The sequence below is a fragment of the Lepisma saccharinum genome, chromosome 14 (assembly GCF_977018435.1).
Source record: "Lepisma saccharinum chromosome 14, izLepSacc3.1, whole genome shotgun sequence".
Classification (NCBI taxonomy): Eukaryota; Metazoa; Arthropoda; class Insecta; order Zygentoma; family Lepismatidae; genus Lepisma; species Lepisma saccharinum.
Window position 1 is genome coordinate 37309591 of NC_139242.1, and position 23225 is coordinate 37332815.

The 23225-nt window shown below is 39.2% G+C and overlaps 1 protein-coding gene across 1 annotated transcript; it reads left to right on the plus strand.

Annotated features, from left to right (window-relative positions):
* Positions 1-1564: 1564 nt before the first annotated feature.
* On the plus strand, positions 1565-22340 carry LOC145998482 (uncharacterized). Its single transcript, XM_083134898.1, has 6 exons — positions 1565-2038; positions 15300-15622; positions 16733-16883; positions 17949-18133; positions 19563-19820; positions 20791-22340. The coding sequence occupies exons 1-6, from the start codon at positions 1615-1617 to the stop codon at positions 21010-21012; spliced, it is 1563 nt and encodes a 520-aa protein (XP_082991024.1). The 5' UTR covers positions 1565-1614; the 3' UTR covers positions 21013-22340.
* The last annotated feature ends 885 nt before the right edge of the window (positions 22341-23225 follow it).

A 23225-nucleotide genomic window follows, 5' to 3' on the forward strand; every position in this document is an offset into this window, starting at 1 on the left:
ATCAAACTTCCGATGGTGGAAAAAAACATATGATCGGGTAGAGGATCCATTGAAGATGACATTTTCGCTAGAAAGAGTAGAAACTTCCATTTGTTTAGCCGTAACTTGAATTTGAAGTTGTTTCTCCATAAGGAATACATGGGATTCTGTAAATGCTAATGCGTCATATTTTTCAAATACGGTATCTAGCTTAATAATCAACTTTAAAAACCGCTTCCACTTGCAACATGGGGAGAAATTCATACTCTCTAATAATTATGCGTGGATTTTCTTTAGTAGCATTGGCTATTCCAAAGGTATTGAAATAAATGCATGCCTAGTGCGAAATTGTCATACCTCACCTTAAGAAAATACTGTAAGGCTTAATTATAGCCCCATTAAGATAATAAATAAATAATATAATAAAATAAAAATATTAAAAATGCAAAATAGCCAGGCATACCTATAGATGCCAAACTGATGAAAATAGCAATAGCTATAAAATAAAAAGGCAGTTGTTAATGAAGTTGTTATTTCTGATCATTTGCATACTCTTAGTTTGAATTTCTTTTATTCTATTGTATTTTTCTTGTTTTGACACGCTTTTCTGTTACTTTAGCTAATCGCGAATGGTGGTTTGATGACATCGACCAAGGGACAATCACAACACAAGGGATTGTCTTCTACATTGTCTGTGGGATAGACATGGGAAAGAAAGAGAGTGGGAATAAGTTTAAAAAATACCGAGAAATAGCAATTTAAGAAAAGATTATGCAAAACGGACAAAATAGGCATTTATCGGGCTCGACAGAACACGAAAGCCTATGGCGATTGATTTAGTTTATTTTACTTCGCTTTTCTGCCACTGATGGTTAATCGCGAAGATGAGGATGAGTGGTATGATGACATTTATGAATGGGCACTCACAAAGAACACCCATGCCAGGACGGGTTTCGAAACCAGAACCCCTGGCGTCGTAGCACGTTGTGATAACCACTTCGTCACGGGGATCGGCAAAAAAGCCTATGTTCATCTCAAATCAAAGGAATAGGGAAGACAAATAAGGAAAATTGTGCACCATGGTAAGTTCTGAAATATCTCCGTTTTATTAATAAGATTTCAACCTCTCATCTTCTTTTCCTGAGAAATAATATTGCGTTGGAAGGTTTTTAAGATGTCCTGGGTTCGATTTATGATGGGGTGATGAGGCATGTGGACTTCGAGGTAAACTTTCGCAATACATATTTCCCGTGCTTGGAGTCGAGTCGAATTCAAGGTACCGATCGCTAATACAAAGCGGAGCCATTTCGAAAATTTCACCGCAATTACATCGGGTGTCCTCGGAACCACTCGTCGCAGGTCGTGTTCCGTCACGGCTCAATCCACGGAAGGTGAACTGCAGCCGACTTGGAGTGCCACCCATCCCTCCCCCCTCTTCTCCTTTCACTCTCCCACGGCATCGCTTCCCCCCTCCCCCCTAACCCGGGGGGCACGGCTTGTCGGTCCCTTTGATCTTCGTGATGATCATTGTCCCGTGTTTGCATTGTGGCTGCGGTTTTATAGAAGCCACCGAAAGAATCCTTCCCTCCGCCGTCACGGCGTACGAAAAGGGACCACAGTCTATTTCCGTCTGCTATGATGGTAGCATGCGTTGCGTTCCTCTTCCTGGCCACCTCGTGTTCCGGCCAGGTGACCTCCGACCTGGCCGAGATGGTCGCCCCAGCGGCCACGGAGCAGTTGGCGACGTGGGTGGACGCCGCGTACGGGTGGATCGCGGATCAGAGTTGCACCGAGGCGCTGTTCACCACGGAGAAGATGTGTCGCGACGTGTCGCGCGTGCCCAAATCGCGAATTCGCGTCTACGCGGCCGAGCCGACTCCGGACGGTCCGCTCCTGTCCGTTCTGCCGGACGGGGCTCTCAGCAGGTCGGGTAGCCACGATGCAGTCATCGTCCTTGACCCGTTTGCGGATGCGAGCTTCGGACATCTCGTCGTCGTCTTCTTCGTTGACCTTGCGGTGACGCAGAAGAGGTGCAGAGCTCTGAATGGGGTTCATCTAGGTAAGTGATCCAGCGCATGCACTTTGCAACCTAATGGAGATTTCAGACCGGAGCGACAGGCGACACATGTCGCTTCAGAACGATCCAAAATTCACAGTTCCACAACGTAGCGGTCGCACAAGCCTGCGTTCGATTGGTGCGCGCTCAAGCGACTCGTGTCGCTTGTCGCCTCGGTCTGAAATCCCCCTAAAGCTGTGATTTGTCTCCCATTTCGAGCATGTATTTATTTACCGACCTCTGTGGCGGAGTGGCAAGTACAGCCCGATACAATGTCATAGGTCCCGGGTTCGAATCCTTGTCCGGGCATGGGTGTTTTTTGAGAGTGTCCATCGATTTAATCATACTATTACTGATTCTCATCGTCGCGATTAGCCAAATGTGGCAGAAAAGCGACGTGAAATAACCTATAATCCTCCGTGGGACTCGTGTTGTGTGCTATCCATTTTGTGTTCGTGATTCTCCTTTCATACATTTCATATTATCACAATTCATCCTCATTTTCGCGATTAGCCGAAAGTGGTGGAAAAGCGAAGTAAAATAAATCAAATCGATGGAATGCATATTTGTATTCTGCTTATTTTACATCGCGATGATGGAAATGGATGACAGGATTCCTGATGGCGCAGTAGTAGGCTAACGCTATCATCTTGTAATCAAGGGATTCTGGATTCGATCCTCCAACGAGATACATTGCACAATAGTTCGGATCCACTTAAACTGTAGGTCCAGTTCCGTTTAGCCCAAATTGGACTAAAAACTTTCACCTTCTGCTACCGGGGCGGCAGTTTGTCAGATCCAAAATTTTCAATGAGGAGGGAGTGACGAGGATTTTAGAGTATTGGGGCGCAAGGCCTTTGTTTTCTAGGGGAGCTCTGATGAAGTAATATCATTGGGTTTTATGGCTAGCATTGGGCATGCCGATAAATCAATTTGGTGAAGTGCTTCAAAAAGGAAGTTCATGAATTCAATGTTCTTGAAATGTCTATTACCTGTAATCAAGATATCCAAGTTTTTGATACCGCAAGAGCTCGTCTTTACACACTGTCCATTTCTTGCAGGATATGTCATGTATTCAGTGGGAAAGAGAGAATTCGGGCTAGATCTGTAGAAAAAAGGATTCGAACCACTCTGTGTAGTGAACCACTACCTAAAATTGTATCCGGGACCCCTTGATTACAATGAGATACAGACAAGATAGGATAAATTAAACGCTTGTTGAACGAAATATAATATCGTTAATGATAACTACACGCTGTGTATGTTGTTTATACCATATATTACGAGACCGACACTTCGAGAACGAGACGTATGTTTATAAATCGAGACGAGACAGAAATTTCCTCTCGAGGCGAGACCAAGTCTCGTCTCGTCTCGTTTCGATGCCATTCCTATTCATAGAACTTCCCATACAAAATGGTAGTAAAACACTCAGTAGGTTTGATACATGTAGATGCTGCACACAAAATTGAAGCATCCCACCGAATAACGATGTATGGTACATCAGTGAATGCGAGAACAACGGATAAAACCTGTTGTATGTTACTGGACTACAGTAGAAGCAACATAAAACCTTATGCAAACACAGTAGCAATCTTTGGGCAACATCCGACCTTATGACTTACCAGCTTGTTGCCTATAGAACCAGGGCCTCAGCATGATTTCACTGGTAACTCAGCAGATGCCCAAAAGTGCCATACAGCGTTATTCGGTGGAATGCTTCAATTATTGGCAAATAATAGCAAATTAATGTTTCATTATTGTCAATTACGTAGTAAGTTACGGAAGGCTCCGGGTAGCCAAACGCTTAGCGCTCTCAACTTTGGTGCGAACGGTCCCGGGTTCATTCCCGGTGCGAGTCTCAAAAATTCGGCGTTGACTCAGCGTGGGAAGCTACTTAAAAATAATAGCGAACTCCGGTCTCGAAAACCAGAAAACAGCGGCGATGGGACTCGATGCGCTGACCACGCGTTGCCCAATGAGAAGCCGCTCTGTCAGGCCCTGCCCCTTAGAGGGCTGTCGAACCATGGGGGTTTGCAGGCTACAGAACGTACCATTAACCACGAAAGAGTTTATCACGTATTTCAGAATGTTTTATTATTCCATTTATTAGTTATCTATCACATGTGTCACAACCCTACGGTAAACGGACTAGTTTGTAATTTATACTTGGTAATCATGATGTTTGATAAGAAAAGTATGCCCTTGTGCAAGATACAACACATTTGAACGAGTTCTTATTTTTCTCATCGTAGTATTGTTTCTATTATTATTCGTTATTTAACTTGTTTTTCTACCTCTTTAAGTTAATTGAAATTCAGCCAACTCTAGTCCAGTTTCTTCACCTGCGAAATCGCTCGTAAACTGAAGGTACTCGGTAGCCAAGGCGGCTGTATATAATTTTAGGAGAAAACATGAAATCAACATAGCTGTCGTGTTTAAATCCTGGCCATAATTGTTATTATTATTATCATTATGGTTGCTATTATTTCTGCCTTCGACTGCCAATAGAGCCGCCCGCAGCAGTTCGAATCTATGTGTTACTTCGTTTGGCACAAAGGCACAAATTTTTGGGTTTGATTCTTGCTTGAGGCCTGCCTATGTGGTTATGCATACTTTGACAAACATGTTTTGTTTATCTCTAAGAGTGTAATTAGTTTATTTATTACAATGCTATTTAGACCTAGAATTTTCCGGAAAAGCGAGGTACTTGGGGAATTCCTTAATATGATATTTTCTTCCCCACTAATATTTCGAAGTGGAAATTGTTAAGTGGGGAGGGATTATTTGAGCATTGAGGCTAGCTTGGGGGATGCTGCTGTGTTTTAACGTAAGGGCAATGGAACACCTGGGGGCATGCTTTCCGTAATTTTTCTTAGCTAGGGGTTACCATCCCCCCCCACTTCAAGCACCGATTTCATATCAGAAAGAAAAAAGAAATTAGAAGAACTTAATAGATTGAAAACTTCATATTTGCTTTGCTGGCTTTCACAAGTATCTACCTTGAAATTTGACCGTAGAACTGTCTCCAATGACAAGTGCCGATATACACAGCATACATTTTGAGGGTTGTTATAGTGCTCAATATGAGGGCCCTATTTTCGAATCCTGTGCATGGCATGGAGTACCCAGGCATTATGTGTGCCTTAATCTATTTTATCATTTATCCTCGGCACAGTGGCTTACCCTGAGATAAAAAAACCAAAAACTGATGCAATAAATCAAAATACGAGTACCAATAAAACAAACTTATAAGAAGGTATTTTTAAATTCGTCAACACGGTACAAGATGGCGCGCGGGAGCACTTTTCCTTACGTTGCAAGAGCTCCAAATTGTGTTGATATTTTCGGATCATTCCTTGAGCTGAAATTTGTTAAAGGAAAGTTCGAAATAAAATAATAGTGCTTGATTGAAGAATTGCATGTGTTTGTGGAAGCGGGTGGCAGAAAGGAACAAATCTCTATTCTGTGACTAGGATAAACTTGGTAAAACTAGACCTACTGAAAAAGCAGATAGATACCCAAGAAATGTTCTTGTGTACAGTTTATATACACTTATAACTGAGGAACGGATTTCAAGGTTCAGCATCTTTCCAAAAATATAGCTGTTTTCATACCGATCGTTTGAGATATGTATTTTAGGACATAAAATCAAAGAAAATGAACACACTTTGTAGCACCTTTTCGTGAGATTAACACATTTATTCCCTTTCTAACCCTCCTTTGATGCTTCAGTACCTTTTTCCTTCCTTTTCTTTCATGTTTTGTTAAAAAGTTGGACAGGAAAATAAATCATTTTCAGTCTTCTTAAGCAGCTACATAAAATCCTATAGTCTCATTTTGTAGAGCACAACGAGAGCTATAAAATTGTATTATGTAATCATTGCAGCCCCAATAGTTTCCAAGACAATGTAGCAAAACGCGCGAGAGAAAACAGCATACTGAAAGCATAGAAAAAGAGAGCTGATTGAGTATAAAGGCATTTTATCATCACCTTTTTTTTTTTGCACCTTTTTGAAAACATTTTCAGAACTTTTTCTTTCCCTTTCCCGACCATAACATTGCACTTAAAATCCTTTCCCTACTTATAATACAGGTTAGTACTCGTTATGCAATATAAATATAATTGTCTGCATGCTAAAGATATGTGCGTAAAAATGAGCGTGACGTTACAGATCGAAAATGCCGGCATCTGTCCCATGCCTGGTCGTCTGCCGCTATCTTGGCCCCGAGCCAAACTGAACGCACTGTATATGGGCGAAATAGGTCGAGTTTCAAGTTACAGTAACACAGCTTGGGAAAATATTTGACTTGGACTTCTGTTATTTAACTTCGCTTTTCTGCCACTTTTGGCTAATAGCGACGATTTGGGAAATTATACTCGGCATAGTTGATGAGCAAAAGAGATTAATTTTCCAAAACATTTACGTAAATGAACCCTTCACTTAAAACCTATGTTTCTGGAAGATAAGGCTCTATTTGCGCGGGGGATGTGTCGTTCTCAGATAGGATTAGATTGATAAATCACTGAAAAATCATGGTAACATTAATTTGGTGTGATTTGATTTTATGTTATTTAGTGTAGCTTTTCTTCCACTTTTCGGCTAATGGCGACGATGAAGATGAGGAATGATATGATGAAATGATGAGGTAGTTTATCCAGTATATTTCAATTGGGAGATATAAGCTCATATTCAGGGGATGTAAAGGTAAATTTAAAGCCAAAATGACCAAAATTCGGGCCTCTGAAAAAAAAAATAGGGGTTGTTGAGGTAATTTGGGTGGGTGGGTCACTGGAGGGGACACAAAGAACAACCACGCCCAGGTCGAGATTCGAACCCGGGACTCCTGGCATCGTAGCACGCTGTGCTAACCACTCCGCCACGGAGGTCGGCAAGGGAACATTCATACCTGAGCGACATTCGAACTCTGGAACCTTGGATTCCCAGTACCTTACGTGTTTATGCAGAGGTGCAATTTTGCAAGTTGCAAATCTTTCTAGGCAGGGGATTTAAAAGGAGCTCCCGAACATTTTGCGGTGCCATTTGATGAATGCCCCCTCCACTTCACCTGCCTTATGAGTCGGTGTTCTCACAAGACTTGAAAGAGTCTTTCTCGGAAAGGCCCCCTCTGTGCCACGAGCCACTTTCCTTTGATGTTCGCCGCCTTCCGCTGCCTCGGGCAGGTCGGCCTCTGTTGCTGCGGTGCGGGACGATTCCTGGCTTACCAGCAGGTCTCCGCTTCTCGTGCAGTGTTGCCAGTAGCTATAAAAAAACAATTGTCTGTACAGACAGTGATGAATTCTGAGTGTGGCCCAGGGGTAAAAATAAAATGGCAGAGCATTCGGACAATACCCAAGAAATTTGGCAACGATGTTTACTTTGGCGGGATGAGTGATGATATGATGAAATTGATGAATGGACACTCACAAACATCCATGCCCTGGCCGGGATTCGAACCCGGGGGGCGGTGTGCCCTCTTACATGTTTTTCACATAATTACTTAAATATATTCAAATTATTGAAATCATATGCTAAAGAAAGTACTACCTACAGAAAATCATCTTCAAATACATATCAAAAATAGTTAATATTCATTGTTACTGAATGAAATCATGATGTGAAAGAATCTAAATTCACTACGCATCGAAATTCAATGAAAAGTAAATAAAAAAATTTCCACTTTGTTAGGTAAAACAATAGTTTGATATTGGACACATCGAGTCTTGGAAATTAATATAATGAACATTGCACCATTGACACATCGGAAATGCAAAGAAACACTAATTTAGAAACTTTTATTAGCCTCATATAATTCTCAGTTTTAACCATCAACATTGGTTATTGCTCTTATATAATAATACGAAATATATAAATGAAATGTAATAATGTTTATATATTGTGATTACATAAGACACCTGTACTTCAGAATAGGAAGCAAAAATATGATTTCTTCAGACTTCTGAAAAATTTTGGTTAGAGGCCCTGCGAATATTGCATGCTGCAGGCCTGCAATTAGGGGTGCATGGATATACCCCTAAAGGGATGGAGCAGCAGCGTTTTGAGAAAAACCTGCTTCCAACTCCCTGGACAACTCCTGCAGACGACCTTGGTAGGAAGTAAGTACACGATTTCAGCGTAGTATCAGATTACTGACCACATAGACAAAAAACAAAAGGGACATCTGTCATGCCATAATTTTAGATGTCATCATGACATCCCTCACAACCAATTCTTGAGATACTCAAACATACACCGGACAGCAAATATACATCTATACATCAATTTGGTACGTATAAAATAAAAATAAACTCAGCATCCCCTCGAGCGTGGACATCCTACTTCTTTGCCAAAGGGTGCAATTTGTCGACAAATTGTTTTATAAGTGACATAATTTAAACGCCATTTTAGGTGCCATTTGTACAGCGGCATCCCCTAAGGCATTCGCCGTCTGTCTTTTTTCAGAAGGAAACGCACGGTGTTGTTTCTGGTTGAAGTCCATTAGAAGAAAACCTTCCGGCACCTGTGAAAAATAGACAACTTACATTTAGCTGTTGGCTAGATATCTCTATTATTGCGGCTCGTAAACTGACGTGCAACTTCATTTGCGAGTAATAAAACAATTAACGCTTTTCGCTACGTAATACTGAAGTTAACTTTGGTGCGTTCAACAACACAGCATTTTATGTAGGGTTTCAAAATCAAGTTTCGTTCTATGCCCAACAGTAACACAGCGAACCGTGATGATTGATAAGACATAGAGTACTTGGTTTGAATCACAAGTAAGGCTAATTATGCTGACTGACTAACATTGATTACGATTCAATTCTTTTCCCTTCTGTTCTCGTGTCTTCTTTCTACTTTATTTTGTTCTCTCTTTCCTCTATGCTTCCCTTCGATTTTTCTTTTCTTCCCTCCTCTTTCTTCTGTTCACTTCCTTACCGTCTATCTTTTCTCTTCTCCGTGTATTCTTCTTTTGTCTTTTCCACTAAACTCCACTTCTCTTTTCTCTTGTTTTCTCTCTACCTTAATCTGTTCTCTTTTCTTTTCTCCATTTCTCTATATTTCTTCCTGTTACCTTCTCTTTTTTCTGTTAACTCTTCTTCCTTTCTTTTTTTCCCTTTTCTTCAATCTTTCTGTTCTCGATTTCTTTTCTTTTCTCTTTTCATTAACTCCAATTCTCTTCTCTATTAATTTCTCTTTTCTGTTTCATTATCTTCTCTACTTTCCTCTTCTTTATCTCTTCTTTCCTTTTCTGTACTTATTCTTCTATCTTCTCCCTTCTGATATTATTCTCATCTCATTTCCCAATTTCTATTCTCTTTGTGTTCAATTACCATCTCCTCCATTCAGTTTATATTACAAGTATATCATCTTCTCCCAACTCCCTTCTTTTCTAACGAGGCTCTGGCGTCTGGACTCACAGCCAGTATAATCTTCTGTGGAACCTGTCTTGTGTTTGTGTTTATCTTCCCATCACCTTTCATCCTTATCTTCGTGTCGTGATTAGCCAAAAGTGGTGAAAAAGCGAAGTAAAATAAAACAAACCAATCTCTCAATATCTTTTGTTAATTACATCTTCCTTTCATATTCTATTATTTTACCATCCATTCCTTTTATATCACAGTCTCCTCTGTTCCATTCCATAACTACATCAAGAGCACTGGGGAGAACTTTACAATGCGTTGACCAGAATTGCATAAGCGTTACAAATTATGGTATGAAGTGCCCGAACACGATAACTTGTGGCGGAAAAAAACGAAAAGGTTTTTTAAAAAGCTATATTTAGAACAGTTCGTGACCTTGCATCTTATTTGATTCCTTTCGGGCAAGGTTTCAAAGGGAAGTCGTCTCAGCTTTGTTCCAGACTGATTCATGTAGGCTCAGTGTTGCCATATTGTGGGGGTTAAAATTGCCGTAAAAGGTATTGTTGGCCGTGCTTTAATTGTAGTAAGGAAGATGGTGGCAAAATGGACGCATTACAACTACCGTACTGAGGACAATTTGAATGCCTAACACTTTCGAACAACGTTCTTTAGCTGTGGAGGTACTCTAAATAATTGTAGAGGTGGGGTCATTTTTGGAGCATCTCGGCTCATACTGTCCGACTACGGTAAACAGTGGCGTACCCAGGATTTTCGAAAGGGCGGGGTTATGTATACCTTTTCTTGGTAGTCAGCCCTCATTTTGTCATATTTTTTAACCTTTTACGTTATTTTTTTAGGAATACTTGGCGAAATGGGGGGGGGGGTTATAACCCCCATCAACCCTCCCCCCTTGGGCACGCCAATGACGGTAGACAAGAGTAGTTCAAGCCAAAGTTTTGTTTTGAGCCTACTTTTCGCACAGGTAGACTAATCGGGACTGGACTTACAGTTTAAAGTGGGGGACGAATCACTACCTCTACAGGAGATCGAACCAGGGCCGCTTGATTACAAGGCGACAGCGTTAATACTAAGAGATACGGGAGGCCCTTGTAAATATACGTATGAATCATTTACTAATAACACAACTAAGAGAAGGTCAGTCTACAATGTCTCTATCTATTTGTAAGATAGATTTTTAAATTAAAATTTCTCTTCTCCCATTTGAAAGAAGAAATTCCTGAACAGAAAATACCGGAAATTCTCCTCGCCTAGAGAAATTTACCTTAATATGGAAACACTGCTACGTTCGGTTCCGAAGTATACTCTGTGCTGCACCAAGCGAGCGCCTTGGGCCTTGTATCGGAAGGAAGGTGGTAGCCCCTCCCCTCCCCCTAGTGAGATGTCACCGAACTAATGACCGAGACCTCCTAAATTCCGGAACGTGGCGTGAATTTCCTTTGAAGTCGCCGACAGCGGCGTTTTAAAATGTTGCGAGAGTGAGCGGGGGGGAAGGGAGGGGGATATTCGGAGATCGTAGTGCTTCTTGTTACTTTTGGATTATTCTCTTTCGGCAGACTGAACACGTCAAGTCTCTGCTAGGCACGCTATTTTCGCGTCACGATCACGTCGCAACCAATCAGAACTAATTTTCTAATTGCTATTTTATGCATGTGCAGGGTATAATGCGCCCAATAGCAAGTACTCCAGCTAGGGATGATATCGAGACGAGACGAGACTTGGTACAATCACGTTCTCGGTCTCGTTCCGATTGATTTGCTTAATTTTACTTCGTTTTTCTGCTTCCTTTGGCTAATCGCGAAGTTGACGATGGGCAATGTGATGAAATCACAAAGAACTCCCATGCCCAGGCCGGGATACGAACCCAGGAACCCTGCGTCGTATCGCGCTGTGCTAACCACTCCGCCACGGAGGTCGGTTAATCTCTCGAACATACCATAATCAACATATATATACTGTAGAAATTTTTGCAAAGCGTAGAGGTCGTGAACTTCTAATAACCTTTCTTTTTGACGCCTCATCTCGATGCAAAGAACACTAAAAAACGAACTTTATTCTAAATGCATGAGGTTTGCAATTATGATAAATGAAATATGTGACATGTAAGGAATTTCCGTCCTAATCAATTTCCTTTGACACTAAAACGGGATTTACGTATAATGCCTTTTTTCTTTGTGACATGACAGCGTTTCTAGGGTCTCCCCGATGGGGCAGTGGTAGCGTCGTTGCCTTACAATCAAGGGGTCCCGGGTTCGGTGGAGGCACACGGTGGTTCGGATCCCACTTTGAACTGTAGGTCCAGTTCCGATTAGCCTTTCTGTGCATAAAGTGGACTTAAAACAACAAATCAATGACAGCGTTTCTACACGATTATGTCCAATCTTTTATGCTTACATGAACGTCTCCTAGTTCTTAGATTCTAACTCGTCGTTAGCTATTTTCCACAAGTTACGTAAACTCATATGTGCATGAGGAGGGTGTACATTTCTTCTTCTTCTTCTTCTTCTTCTTCTTTCAAACAGCTAAGTCAAACAGAATGCGTTACTAGTTCGTATACGAACAATTTCTTTGTAGTTGGACGTACGTAAGTTCTAATGTCAGTCTTGTAAAGGAATGCAGAAACAAATTATAGAAAAATGGGTGATACAATCGGCATCATTACTTTGTGATTTTTTTTTATTTTTTATTATTTACTTGAGAAATCCTGAATACAGAGAGAATCCATTTTATATCAGGATATCAACAGAGAGAAAAATAGAAATTAACAAATGAGAAGCACGCACACATATGTAACAAGAATAAAATAAATTTTGGCGGAATTAGACACGTCCCCCTACCCCACCGCTAACGGGGGAAGAGAGGAAGAAAATACTACAAGGAATGAATTATCCCGGCCTGGACTTGGGTGTTCTTTATGAGTTTCCCTTCATCATTATCATCACATTATCTTCATCTTCGCAATTAGCCAAAACGTGGTAGAAGAAAGAAGTAAAATAAACGGAATCAGTCCATATTAATTAAGAGATGCTTGACAGATTTGGGTATGTCTCTCCTTGTAATTAATGGTCTCGGATCAGGGGCGCTGACTTGTCAAAATTATTGGGGGGGCTCTGATCACTGAAATAAATTAATGAATGACTCCCTCAATCCCTTATTTAAGTTTTGGCCTCAGTGTTCGGAATCTCGTAAAAGCCCATGAATTCCTCAAAAATATTAAAATTTTCATTTACAGTTCGACTGCAAAATGTCAATTGTTCACGGATGGATATGTCACAAGTTTCGTCAACCATAATAGCAAAATGAGTCCGTGTCGTTTGCGCCGAGGATTCTTATCGGTTCATTTCCGCCGCGACATATGTCAAGACCTTCCTTGGCTTGTTTTCCCACAATCGGGAGTGTCATTACCGCCGCGCGCATGTGTGTTTATGACGTTGCCCAGCTCCAGCTGTGTTTATCTTCGATTGAAAAGGAAGGTGATTGGTAAACAAATGTAACATGAAAGTATATATGAGGGATATGCATTGGGAAATTAGTATTTATGTAAAACTGAGACTTGAGAGAGACGACAAGATGGCTGAGAATATGGAAATGATAGAAACAACGCGTGGAATACCTTCGAGCATTTGCATACCTACAAGAATTCAAATAACGTTTGTATTGTTGTTGTGCAAGTGTATCGAAATATTGTGTTTATATATACGTAGCTATTACGTATATAGCCTAATGTTTGCAAAACATTACACTGTATTCATAATGTTTTTGACGATTTTATGTAGTGTATAATAATTAAGTGTAATAGACTGGCACATTTATGTTGCTTCCAAAGTGTACATTTTCGTAGTACTTCTAGAATGCTTTCAATATTTTAACAATACTGTATTTACAATGTTTTCTTGACGATTAACGATAAATGATTAATAGTTAATAGGTTGATACTGATTTATGTATATTCTGTTGTGGAATAAAATTGATGCAAGTAATCCTGTGTAACGTCTTTTGAAATAAGTAAAGAAAAGTCATATTTGACTCTCTGGATAGGTTTAACATTTCAGTGTAAACACAGCTGTGCATCGTCATAAACACACGTTTGATTTTATGTTTTAAGTCCACTTTATGCACTATGCACCATGTGCCCATAAACACACGTGCGCGCGGCGGTGATGACACTCTGGATTGTGGGAAAACCAGCCAAGGAAGGTCTTGACATATGTCACGGCGGAAATGAACCGATAAGAAGCCTAGGCGCAAACGACACGACACCTAGCAAAATATTCCCGACTTTTAATATCTGCTACCAAGGAGCGCAAAACATATCTCCCTAATATATCAACGATCTCGTTCTGAATGTCATGTGAGAGCTATTTTGTAGCCCGAACGTCCCATCCACTCTCCTAGTTCATGCACATCTTATTTTGAAACTCGTTTTAGTAAAAATGTTAACAATACTCATAATTATATACTTAGTATATAGTAATAAGTCGTGTGTTTTGCTGTCTCTGGTCATAGCCTCCCCAAAGTTGATGGTTTAGCGGTCTCAGCCCCCAAAGTTGATGGGCTAGAACATTTCAAATGTGTATTTAAAGTTAAGTTCATGTGGCACAATTCAGAGTAAACTTTAGAAGAGAAGCAAAATAATACAGTGGATTCTCTTAAGCAAAATTATTTGGATGGGCTCTGCCCCCACATCGATAACATTGGGGAGGCTCGAGCCCCCCAAGCCCAATGGAGTCGGCGCCTATGTCCCGGATTCGATACTCGATAGAGGCACATGTAGTGGTTCGGATCTCTCTTTACTGTATATTCCGTCTATATAAAAGGAAATCAAATGTGTATGTGTGTGCGTACGTGCGTGTTTCTGTTATTTTGCGTCCCTTGTCTGCCATTTTTGACGACGATGAGGATAAATGATGATATGATTATTTGAATATCGTTGGAATGGGCAATGCTACTGAATAAAAACGTGGGGTACAAGAGTATGAATTTCTCCACATGTGGCAGGTCGAAGCGTTTTTCAAAGTTGACTATGATATTAAGCTAGATACGACCTGTAAAAAATATGACGAATAAGAATTTTCGGAATTCCATGTATTCCTTAGGGGAGTTTCGACTTTTCTGCTGGGCAATCACTTCTTCAAACAGCCCTCTTCCCCTTGATATCATTTTCTATTCCATCGGAAGTTTGATATTCCCAAGATAACAAATCAAAAAATACACCCATATGCCCAATGCATTTCTCCTTGCCTGCTGGCAGTGTTGCCAAACCTGGTGCGCATAAAAAGCTAAATTTCACCTTAAATTGAGTTAAAACTGAGTTTCAAGGAGCTAGATTTACGAAGTGCTTCCTAGAGTAATGTTAGTTCTCAAAGGGGTGGGGCGTTGCTATTACCGTTAACTCTAAATTGATGATAATTTTTTCTTAGAGTTTTCACCGTCTAGATCCGGCGGCATGGTCATGATCGTACGAAATCGAAAATAAAGGATTCCCTGATAACAATATTATGCCAATTTCACGTCAATACGGCGGTATAAAAAAAAGTAGCTGGGGATATAAGAGGGGATGGGCCGACGCAGCCAATATAACAATATCACGTCACGTGCAAAATGTATAATCATGGCAAAAGTTGGTCTATGTGGGCCGGAACCAGTGATGGTATCAGTGAGGCGGGCGTCCCAATTCACATGCAAACGAATGCACGAAAGAGCCAGATCTGGCTCCAAGAGAGCTAAGTTGGCAACACTGACTCGGAGGGAAAAGCCGAGCGGAGACTGTCTCGCATATCCTTAATGCGCCAAATACACATTGGTTGCCCATCTTGGCTGATAATTCCATGACCAAATTTTGAAACTTTCAAAAGATAATATTTTTTTCTTTATTTACAGAGAATGGAGACTGCGTGCACGTCGCCCTCAAGAATCGCTGCCACAACCTTCTGGATAAGAAGAACAGGCGTCGAAGCGGTGGAAGGCGATGCGAGATCCACTTCTTGCCCCTGGTGCACGTCCAGGGTTTCGAAGCCCAGCAGCTGGAGCAGAGGCTCGAATGCCGATCCGATCTACCCGAGTACCACCCGTGCCCGCAGCTCAGACCCTGGAACGAGACGGAACACGTCATCTGCGACCCGATCGACACCAACACCAAGCGATGCGACACCACGCACGAGGCTGTCAAAACACGTTGTCGAGTCTTTCAGATCTGCGATCACGTAAGTAATTGCATTTGCGAAACTCAGATGGCAATATATCTACGATTTTTCCTCTCACATAATGTTAACTTGGCTCTCAGGCTTTTTTCTCTGTGCAACAATGCGCTAAATAGAGAACGTTTTTATATGTAATTAATATTATTTTGTATTACATTTGCGAATCGTGGCATGTAAGTTCGAAAAGTGATACTTTTATTTCCCATATTTTATATGGATCTTACATCACATTTTAGCACATATTTTATTTATTATTACATAAAATGTCCACATTTTCAACAGTGTGCTTTATAACAAATAATCCATATTCATGTTATTCATACATTTCCCCTTCTTGGGTTAAACACCAAAGGTTTTCCGTTCATCTGTATTCTGTTCGTTTTGTAGGCCTACTCTGTGTTTATTTTAGAACTTGCTTTGATATGTTTTGAATTTTCTTATTTAGCGTCGACTTTCTAACACTTTTGGCTAATCGTGACGATGAGGACGTGGATAATATGATGAAATTGAACCCTCACGTTCAGGCGGGGATTTGAACCCGGGACCCCTGACATTGATTTGGTTTACTTTACATAACTTTTTCTGCCACTTTTAGATAATTGCGAAGATGAGGATGAGTGATGATATGATGAAATTGATGAAGGGACACTCACAAAGAACACCCATATGCCCAGCCCGGGATTCGAACCCCGACCCCTGACGTCATAGCGTGCTGTGTTAACCACTCTGCCACGAAGACTAGCAACAATGGATAATGCATCTGTTACTCTAACACTTTTGTCAACAATAGAGTATGCAAGGTCAAGCTCTCGCTGTGAAATCCATTGCATTTTTAAATATACTCCCAGTACTTCCCTTATACATCTCCTATATATATTAAAATCTTACCCGTTATCAGTCTAATTGAATTTTTTTACTCAAATATTATTCACAAATCTTAACTATCCTTTCAGTAGTTGCTTCTATTCTAGGGACAGGAAAGAACACTATAGTGAAAGCTACAATTCAGAGAACCAAAACTTTCAAGAATATTCTGAATAGGAAAGAATTGCAAAATAATTTTCTCATTTTGGAAAGACGAAGGATTATTATGTGTTTTTCCTTTTAATGCAGGCTGTCCTGATCTCTGGTGGTTGGAATCGTCAACTCAGCGATCTGAAAACCAAGCAAAACGTGTGGAATGTACACAATATGCTGCTGGGTAACGGATTTCAAGAGGAAAACATCAAAATATTTTATGCAAATGGAGTGAAGCCGGAAATAGGTTTGTGCATTTGATTGATTTACTTAGTAATCACTTGTAAAGCCTTGCGGCATCATTGGCTCGTTTCTTAAGGACAACAGCGATACAGTAGATATCGATAAATGTCTTGCAAAATTTATGTAACAGACACTGTATGATACGTACAGCCCATGGCCTCGTATCTGAAGGAATATGCTAAATTATAATTCATTTATCGTAATACTAAATTTTTGTTGGGGAAGGGGCATGATTAAACTTGAATAGTAGAAACAACAACAACAACAACAACAATAATAATAATAAGGGTTTCCATTGTATTACATAAGGGAGTCAGTCATATCATCTTGTTAGGCCTGGGTCTACACACGTATGTGAATCCTGTTGTACGTTGAATTAGTTTTTAAGTCCACTTAATGCACAGAAAGGCTCATCGGGCCTGGACCTACAGCTTAAAGTGGTATCCGAATCACCACGTGGCTCCATCAGGTATCGAACCCGGGACCCCTTGATTATGGCATACCACTAAGCCATCGGGGAGGCCATATATAAAAATCCGGGCCTGTGTATTGCGTGTTCATTATTTTTTAGTGGATTGATTCATTGATTTGGCTTATTTATACTTCCTTTTTTTCCCACTTTTGGCTAATCGCGAAAGATGAGGATGAGTGATGATGTGATGGATCCAGACCGAACCCGAACCCGAGACCCATGACTTTAAATCGCGCTTTATACCAAGTACTGAGTCACGGAGGTCGGCCATTAATTTTTTAAATATATGTAATTTGGATTAAATATATTAATTATATTAATTTGAATTTGTGTCATATTTGTTATTTTCATATTTTCTTTCTTATGCATGAAATGCAAGTATATATTTTTTTTCCTTTTTCCACACATAGTGACACACACATTACCCTTTCTGCCCGAATTTTTCTATTTTCTCAATTTCTCCAAGTTTTAAATGAGAAGAATCGAGTAATTTAAATATGAGTAACGGAACTTATGCTTTAACACTTTAGCAATATTGCTGCAAGCCTCATTTAACCTTCCACTTTCCGCTGTGTCCTAATTGTCCCATATTTCCAGACGAAGAGACGGGAGAGGAGAAGGAATCCTGGATGTTTCCATCCATCTTGAAACTGGCGATGCGCTACCACATAAGGACCCTCTGCGAGAATTCGTATTGCGCCGACTCTTTGGTCATCTACCTGAACAGCCCAGCGAGATCAGACGGGTCCTCGCTTCTTTGGGACCTCGATGGGAACGGAGAGGTAGGTTATCAATAATTATAGAGACATCCATAACAAGTAAAATGTGGGGGCATTAAAATATCCATGATGATCCCATCTTCTGAACTAGGGGGAAAGAAAGTAAGCACTACAAAAAAAAGCATAAGAATTTCCAAGCCTCTAAAAGTAGGCACTAAAATCATCTAAATAGGAACAGAAACAGTCTGCTATATCTTCCATAATAGGGAGGTAAGGAAATATTAAAATTAAGAAAATGTAGACACGCACAACGTACTTATTTCGAAAAAGATGTATATAGAGGCTGTTTTACGTACATTTCTGAAAGAAAAAAGTTACATTTTTTGCACAACTTCACTGCAAATTATTGATGCACATTTTCGGTACGCAAACGCAATCTCATTTACACCTACTACAGGATTTTATTATAATTTTTAATATGGATTAATCAATTGTTGTATTATTATTATTAGTTTCATCCCCAATACAGGACCATTGTTTGTTGTATGTGCAGGTGCAAGGAAGTGAACGTTTTCTTCTCTTTTCCCTCAAACTCCTATTTTACTGTGTAATTCGTTATTTTTTTTTTTGTTCCAGAATCGGTCTTATTTTGATATTATTAGGGTTACATTGAGTAAGGTGTAAAGTTCGGACAACTAGTAAATTTTAAAGGAACGAAATAAATTTTAAGCTTAGCCCCGTCAGAAATTCACAAACAATAATAATAATAATAATTTGAATGTGTACTTCATCGTACACTAAATGTCAAATATTAACTTAATAATGTCACGTAACTCTAGAGCACATTATATTTACACTTTTGAGCTTCACAGAATAAAATTTCTTATTCATTCATTTTTCAGATACATATAAAGTTGTTAAATGTTGATAATATTAACTGAACATTTGACACACATTATGTACGTGGTTATAATGTAAAACAAAAATCTATGCGGAAGCATAAATTTAGACAGCTTATTTTACTTAAAACAAGAACTGTAGTTTCTTCCCTTAAGTTAATTTCACTATTCTATTTCTACCTCTTCGGTTAATCGCGACGATGTGGATGACTGGTGATCTGATGAAAGAAACACAATGGTACATCCGTGCCTCACCAGCGTTTGCTAGCCTTGGTATCTAGCTTACTCTCATTACATCAATGGCAATATCGTTGGTAGTACTTCGACATTTTCTTCTCACTGTAATTATATTGAAATCTTTCAGGATCCACATTTTAGACTTTCTGCTGAGGCTTTAGGAAACTCACTTTTAAGATAACAATGTTCCGTCAAGTTTATATTGAATTTCTTGCGCTAATATGTGACAAAACAATCAACTCGCGTTATGTCGCGGTTCCGAATCGCCGAAATCATTCCTCTTTAACCTTTCCCCTGTACACACTTAATTTTGATTTCTACTCTCGCGTTCCTACTTATATGTTTTTTCTTCTCAGGTGGACGAAACTGAGGTCTACACAGTGAAAGAGCTCCTGAGGGACATTCAAGGCTGCTTGGCCAGGCAGGTGGTTCTTCTCGTAGACCAGAGTTTCTCAGGTGAACTGGTTCGAGCCTTAGCAAGGTCGACCCAGAAGCACCACAACGTCCTGGTGTTTGCCAGCAGCGGGGAACAGGAGGCCTCTTGGAATGGGGAGTTCACGCAACATTGGGCTAACTTTCATCACTCCCATTCGTGTCTTCATCAAGTGCACGAGGTAGGCAATCTGTTGGATGTAGTCAAATGAGAGTAAAATGTAGTAGAATCATGACTGAGAACAAGAGGTCGGGGCTATTGCATGATTTAGTTTACAGCAAAGAATTTTGGACAGAGGAGATCTTGGAAAGAATAAGAATGCTGGTAGAACTTCCAATCCGTCAATGGCTTATTTTGTCGTTCAATTCCGTAGACTTGGGCGGGAGGAAGCCTTGGCAGATGGGAGTTTAATTTGAGGAGTGGTGCGAAGGTGGTGCTTGCATAGAGGTGACGATGAATGAATGAGGTGAATGAGAGTGTCTGCAGTGATTGTTCTGGTGATACGATGGATTTCAGTCATTGAAAGCGAGTGTCTCTTCCTAAGGTTCACCTCCGGTGACGTAAAATAAGTGTCCTCAACAGAATAATTGTGAGAAGGGGAGGATGCTACTTGAAACCAGCACTATTTTGGAATTTATTCCTGCATGATCCGTTTTTGCCCATGGTTCCTGCGACGTATTTTAAGATAATATTTTAATGCTGTTGATGAGAACTTTGTTACTCGGTGGATGTAGACGTCTTTGTTCATTGTTACTCGAATCGACATCACATTAAACAATCAAGATCATTTATTGGTCTTGGTAGGTCAGTGGTGGTTGATTGGTTAAGAAGACGCGCATACTATAAATATAACTAATTCTTGTAATACAACAGTATAAATTATCATACCGATGTATAGTGTCGTGTGAATGTATTCTTTTCTCTTCATTACGCCAATACTGTCAGTTCAGTCTTGTACAAAGCTCATAGTAAGTAAACTGTCCATTGCATTCACTTTACATCAAATGTGTTTGTAAGAATGAAAATAAACTCTCATGCAGAAGTTATCCTCTCCTGTGTTTGAGCTTTTTTCAGTTCTTAGTACGACTTTTCAATTAACTATTTGTTTCTTTTGAAGTTGTTAACATATTCGATTTTATTTTTCTACACAGGCCTCGCAACACGCTGTACGCCACTCAGATCCTACTCATTATGATGGTTCTAATGGAGATATTCGTTTGACTCTATTTGGAGCACCGTGTGACGTCACCCCGCCTTTCACGACGAACGAATTGGAAGAGAAATACCTAGGCTGCCAAAATATACCGACACGACTGTGGATCAGCAAGGTTCTGGCCAGCGGTAGACAAAAGAGATCAAATAAAATATCTTGAAGCGTCATTCAATATGTAGTTATAAGGATTGTAAATACGAATGTATGTATGTAGCTATTGTGTATTCAGTGTGAAGTAATTTTGTTTAGCGGTATCTTCCTTTCATGTATAAAGTTTTAAAGTGAATTTTACTACTTGGTAAAAGTATTGAAGTGATGTTTTACGTGAACATATTGTGTTGGTTTCTAAGCTTTTCCAAAAAAAAAAAGGCAGACGTAAAAATCTCATATTCTTTGAGGTTGTACGTACAAATGATCAAAATATAAATCACTTGAATTAACAATGCAAAATAAGTAAGTAGATCTATCTGGTGACAGCCTAAAAGTACAATTTAAGTTTACCAGACAGTTTTCAAGTATTATGTTGTGTTAGCCATGATATTTTACTCTGGGTTGTGATAATATAATTTTTTGCCCAACGCATATCGAAATAAAATTGTATAACTGGTTTACTATATTTCTCCATGTTTCGTATGAGAATAAATAATGTCTTTGCAATCTTTCTCGAGCCATGTGGGTGTTAGCACTAACATAAGTAATGGAACTCTCAATGAAAAGGCTCTGTTAGGTTGTAACGATCCAATCGAAAGCCAATGTTGACGTTACAATACCAGAAGTGTACTGACTGGGTACAATTTGAGATTTAAACTACCGCAATATGTAACGAGTATAGCAAATTCAATTGAGTAATACTATTTGCATGCAGCTCCAAACAAATTGTATTTACTCTTCAGTTCATCATTGATTAAGTGTTCTTACTTTAAAGACGAATATTACAGAACAAACGATATCCAAAAATCAAGGGATTGAACATTCTCAAACGAGTTCAGCTGTCACAATTGATCAAACAATAACATATTTTTAAAATGTGTAATACGAATCCTATAATAATTATGGTTTCTTAATGGGGCATTTTTGCTGGTAGCATACTGTTAGAAATATATTTTAGATAGAACACTAGACAAGGAGAGAAGTCGAAGTAAGAAAACAAAAAAATGGTAGGCCAATACTGTATAATACATGAATATTATGTGTATCAGCTTAAATGGGATGTTTTTCTAATACAATATCAATAGTCCATCGCTGTCAGTTACAGAAAATAAATGGTACATTTCATAGTTGATATGCTATAATATTTTTCCTAATCTAGATTATACTCAATTCACAAAGCAAGAAAAGACTGTCATAGTGTGTGTGTGTACATATAGGTCTCTAATAATGTTTCTTATAGAATAAAAAAAATAATGGAGTACTAAATTAACTTTTAAATAATTTTCCTTATTTTCATATACGTTTTCTGGATGTATATAAATAAATTACACCTGTGTACAAATGAACAGAATTAAATGTTTTTTGTATCAAACAATTTTTTTTTTTTTTTTTTATTTAATTATGTCTCTATCGACTTAATGGTGTTTGCATCTGTATTTGCATGTTACGGACTGTATGTGTCGCATCTCATTTCAAAACACACATGACATTGTGCCTTTCTATTGTACGCTATCTCGGATTCCCATGTGAATACGACGAAAGCATTTTATGAACATTTTCAACAACCTCGCCATTGCAAGTTCTGGGTTGAAGTCCCGGATAAATAACGAGTGTGTCATTGCGCTTTTCTTTTCATATTTATCGTAACAAAAGTTAAAATTTTGATTTATACATTTTGACAGTAAATATTAGTTGTAGTTGCAAATCAACAGTGCCAGTTGAATGTTGCCTAAAAGGAAAACGTAAACCTGACATATTTTTCATTTTTTTAAAAAAAATAATAAAAAAAACATTTCTTCTTCCATTGGTTAATCGGAACAATCGAATAGAAATTACTTAAACCAAATCAAGGAGAAAATTACTCGGAAAACGTAAGGAAAAGATGCTATAGGGCTAAGCTGTGATCTCAATATAGTTCTATGGAGATTTTTCCAGTTTAAACTTATTTCAAGCAAATTAACAGCCTTGAAAAAAAAACACGCATTATAAACCCCAAAAAGGAGAAGCGGTTCTATTCAGAATATACGTATCTCATCTGTACCAACAAAAAGAAACGATTTTGAAAAATTGTGTACGGTAAGTTATAGAGGTATAAAATGGTGATTAAAGCAAACGGCACCATAAGTAAAAATATTACAGGAAGTTTTACGTTATGAAATTCAGGATTATTTAAGTTTCCACTAATCAAAAAATTTATATACTGCGTTTAGTATTAAAATCAAA

What these genes read in the sequence shown, in the direction of transcription:
- LOC145998482 (XM_083134898.1), top strand. Translation starts at nt 1,615, where the DNA reads ATGATGGTAGCATGCGTTGCGTTCCTCTTCCTGGCCACCTCGTGTTCC. An exon ending in TCTGAATGGGGTTCATCTAG is followed by an intron (nt 2,039 to 15,299) that starts GTAAGTGATCCA and finishes CTTTATTTACAG; the next exon opens with AGAATGGAGACTGCGTGCAC. An exon ending in TCTTTCAGATCTGCGATCAC is followed by an intron (nt 15,623 to 16,732) that starts GTAAGTAATTGC and finishes CTTTTAATGCAG; the next exon opens with GCTGTCCTGATCTCTGGTGG.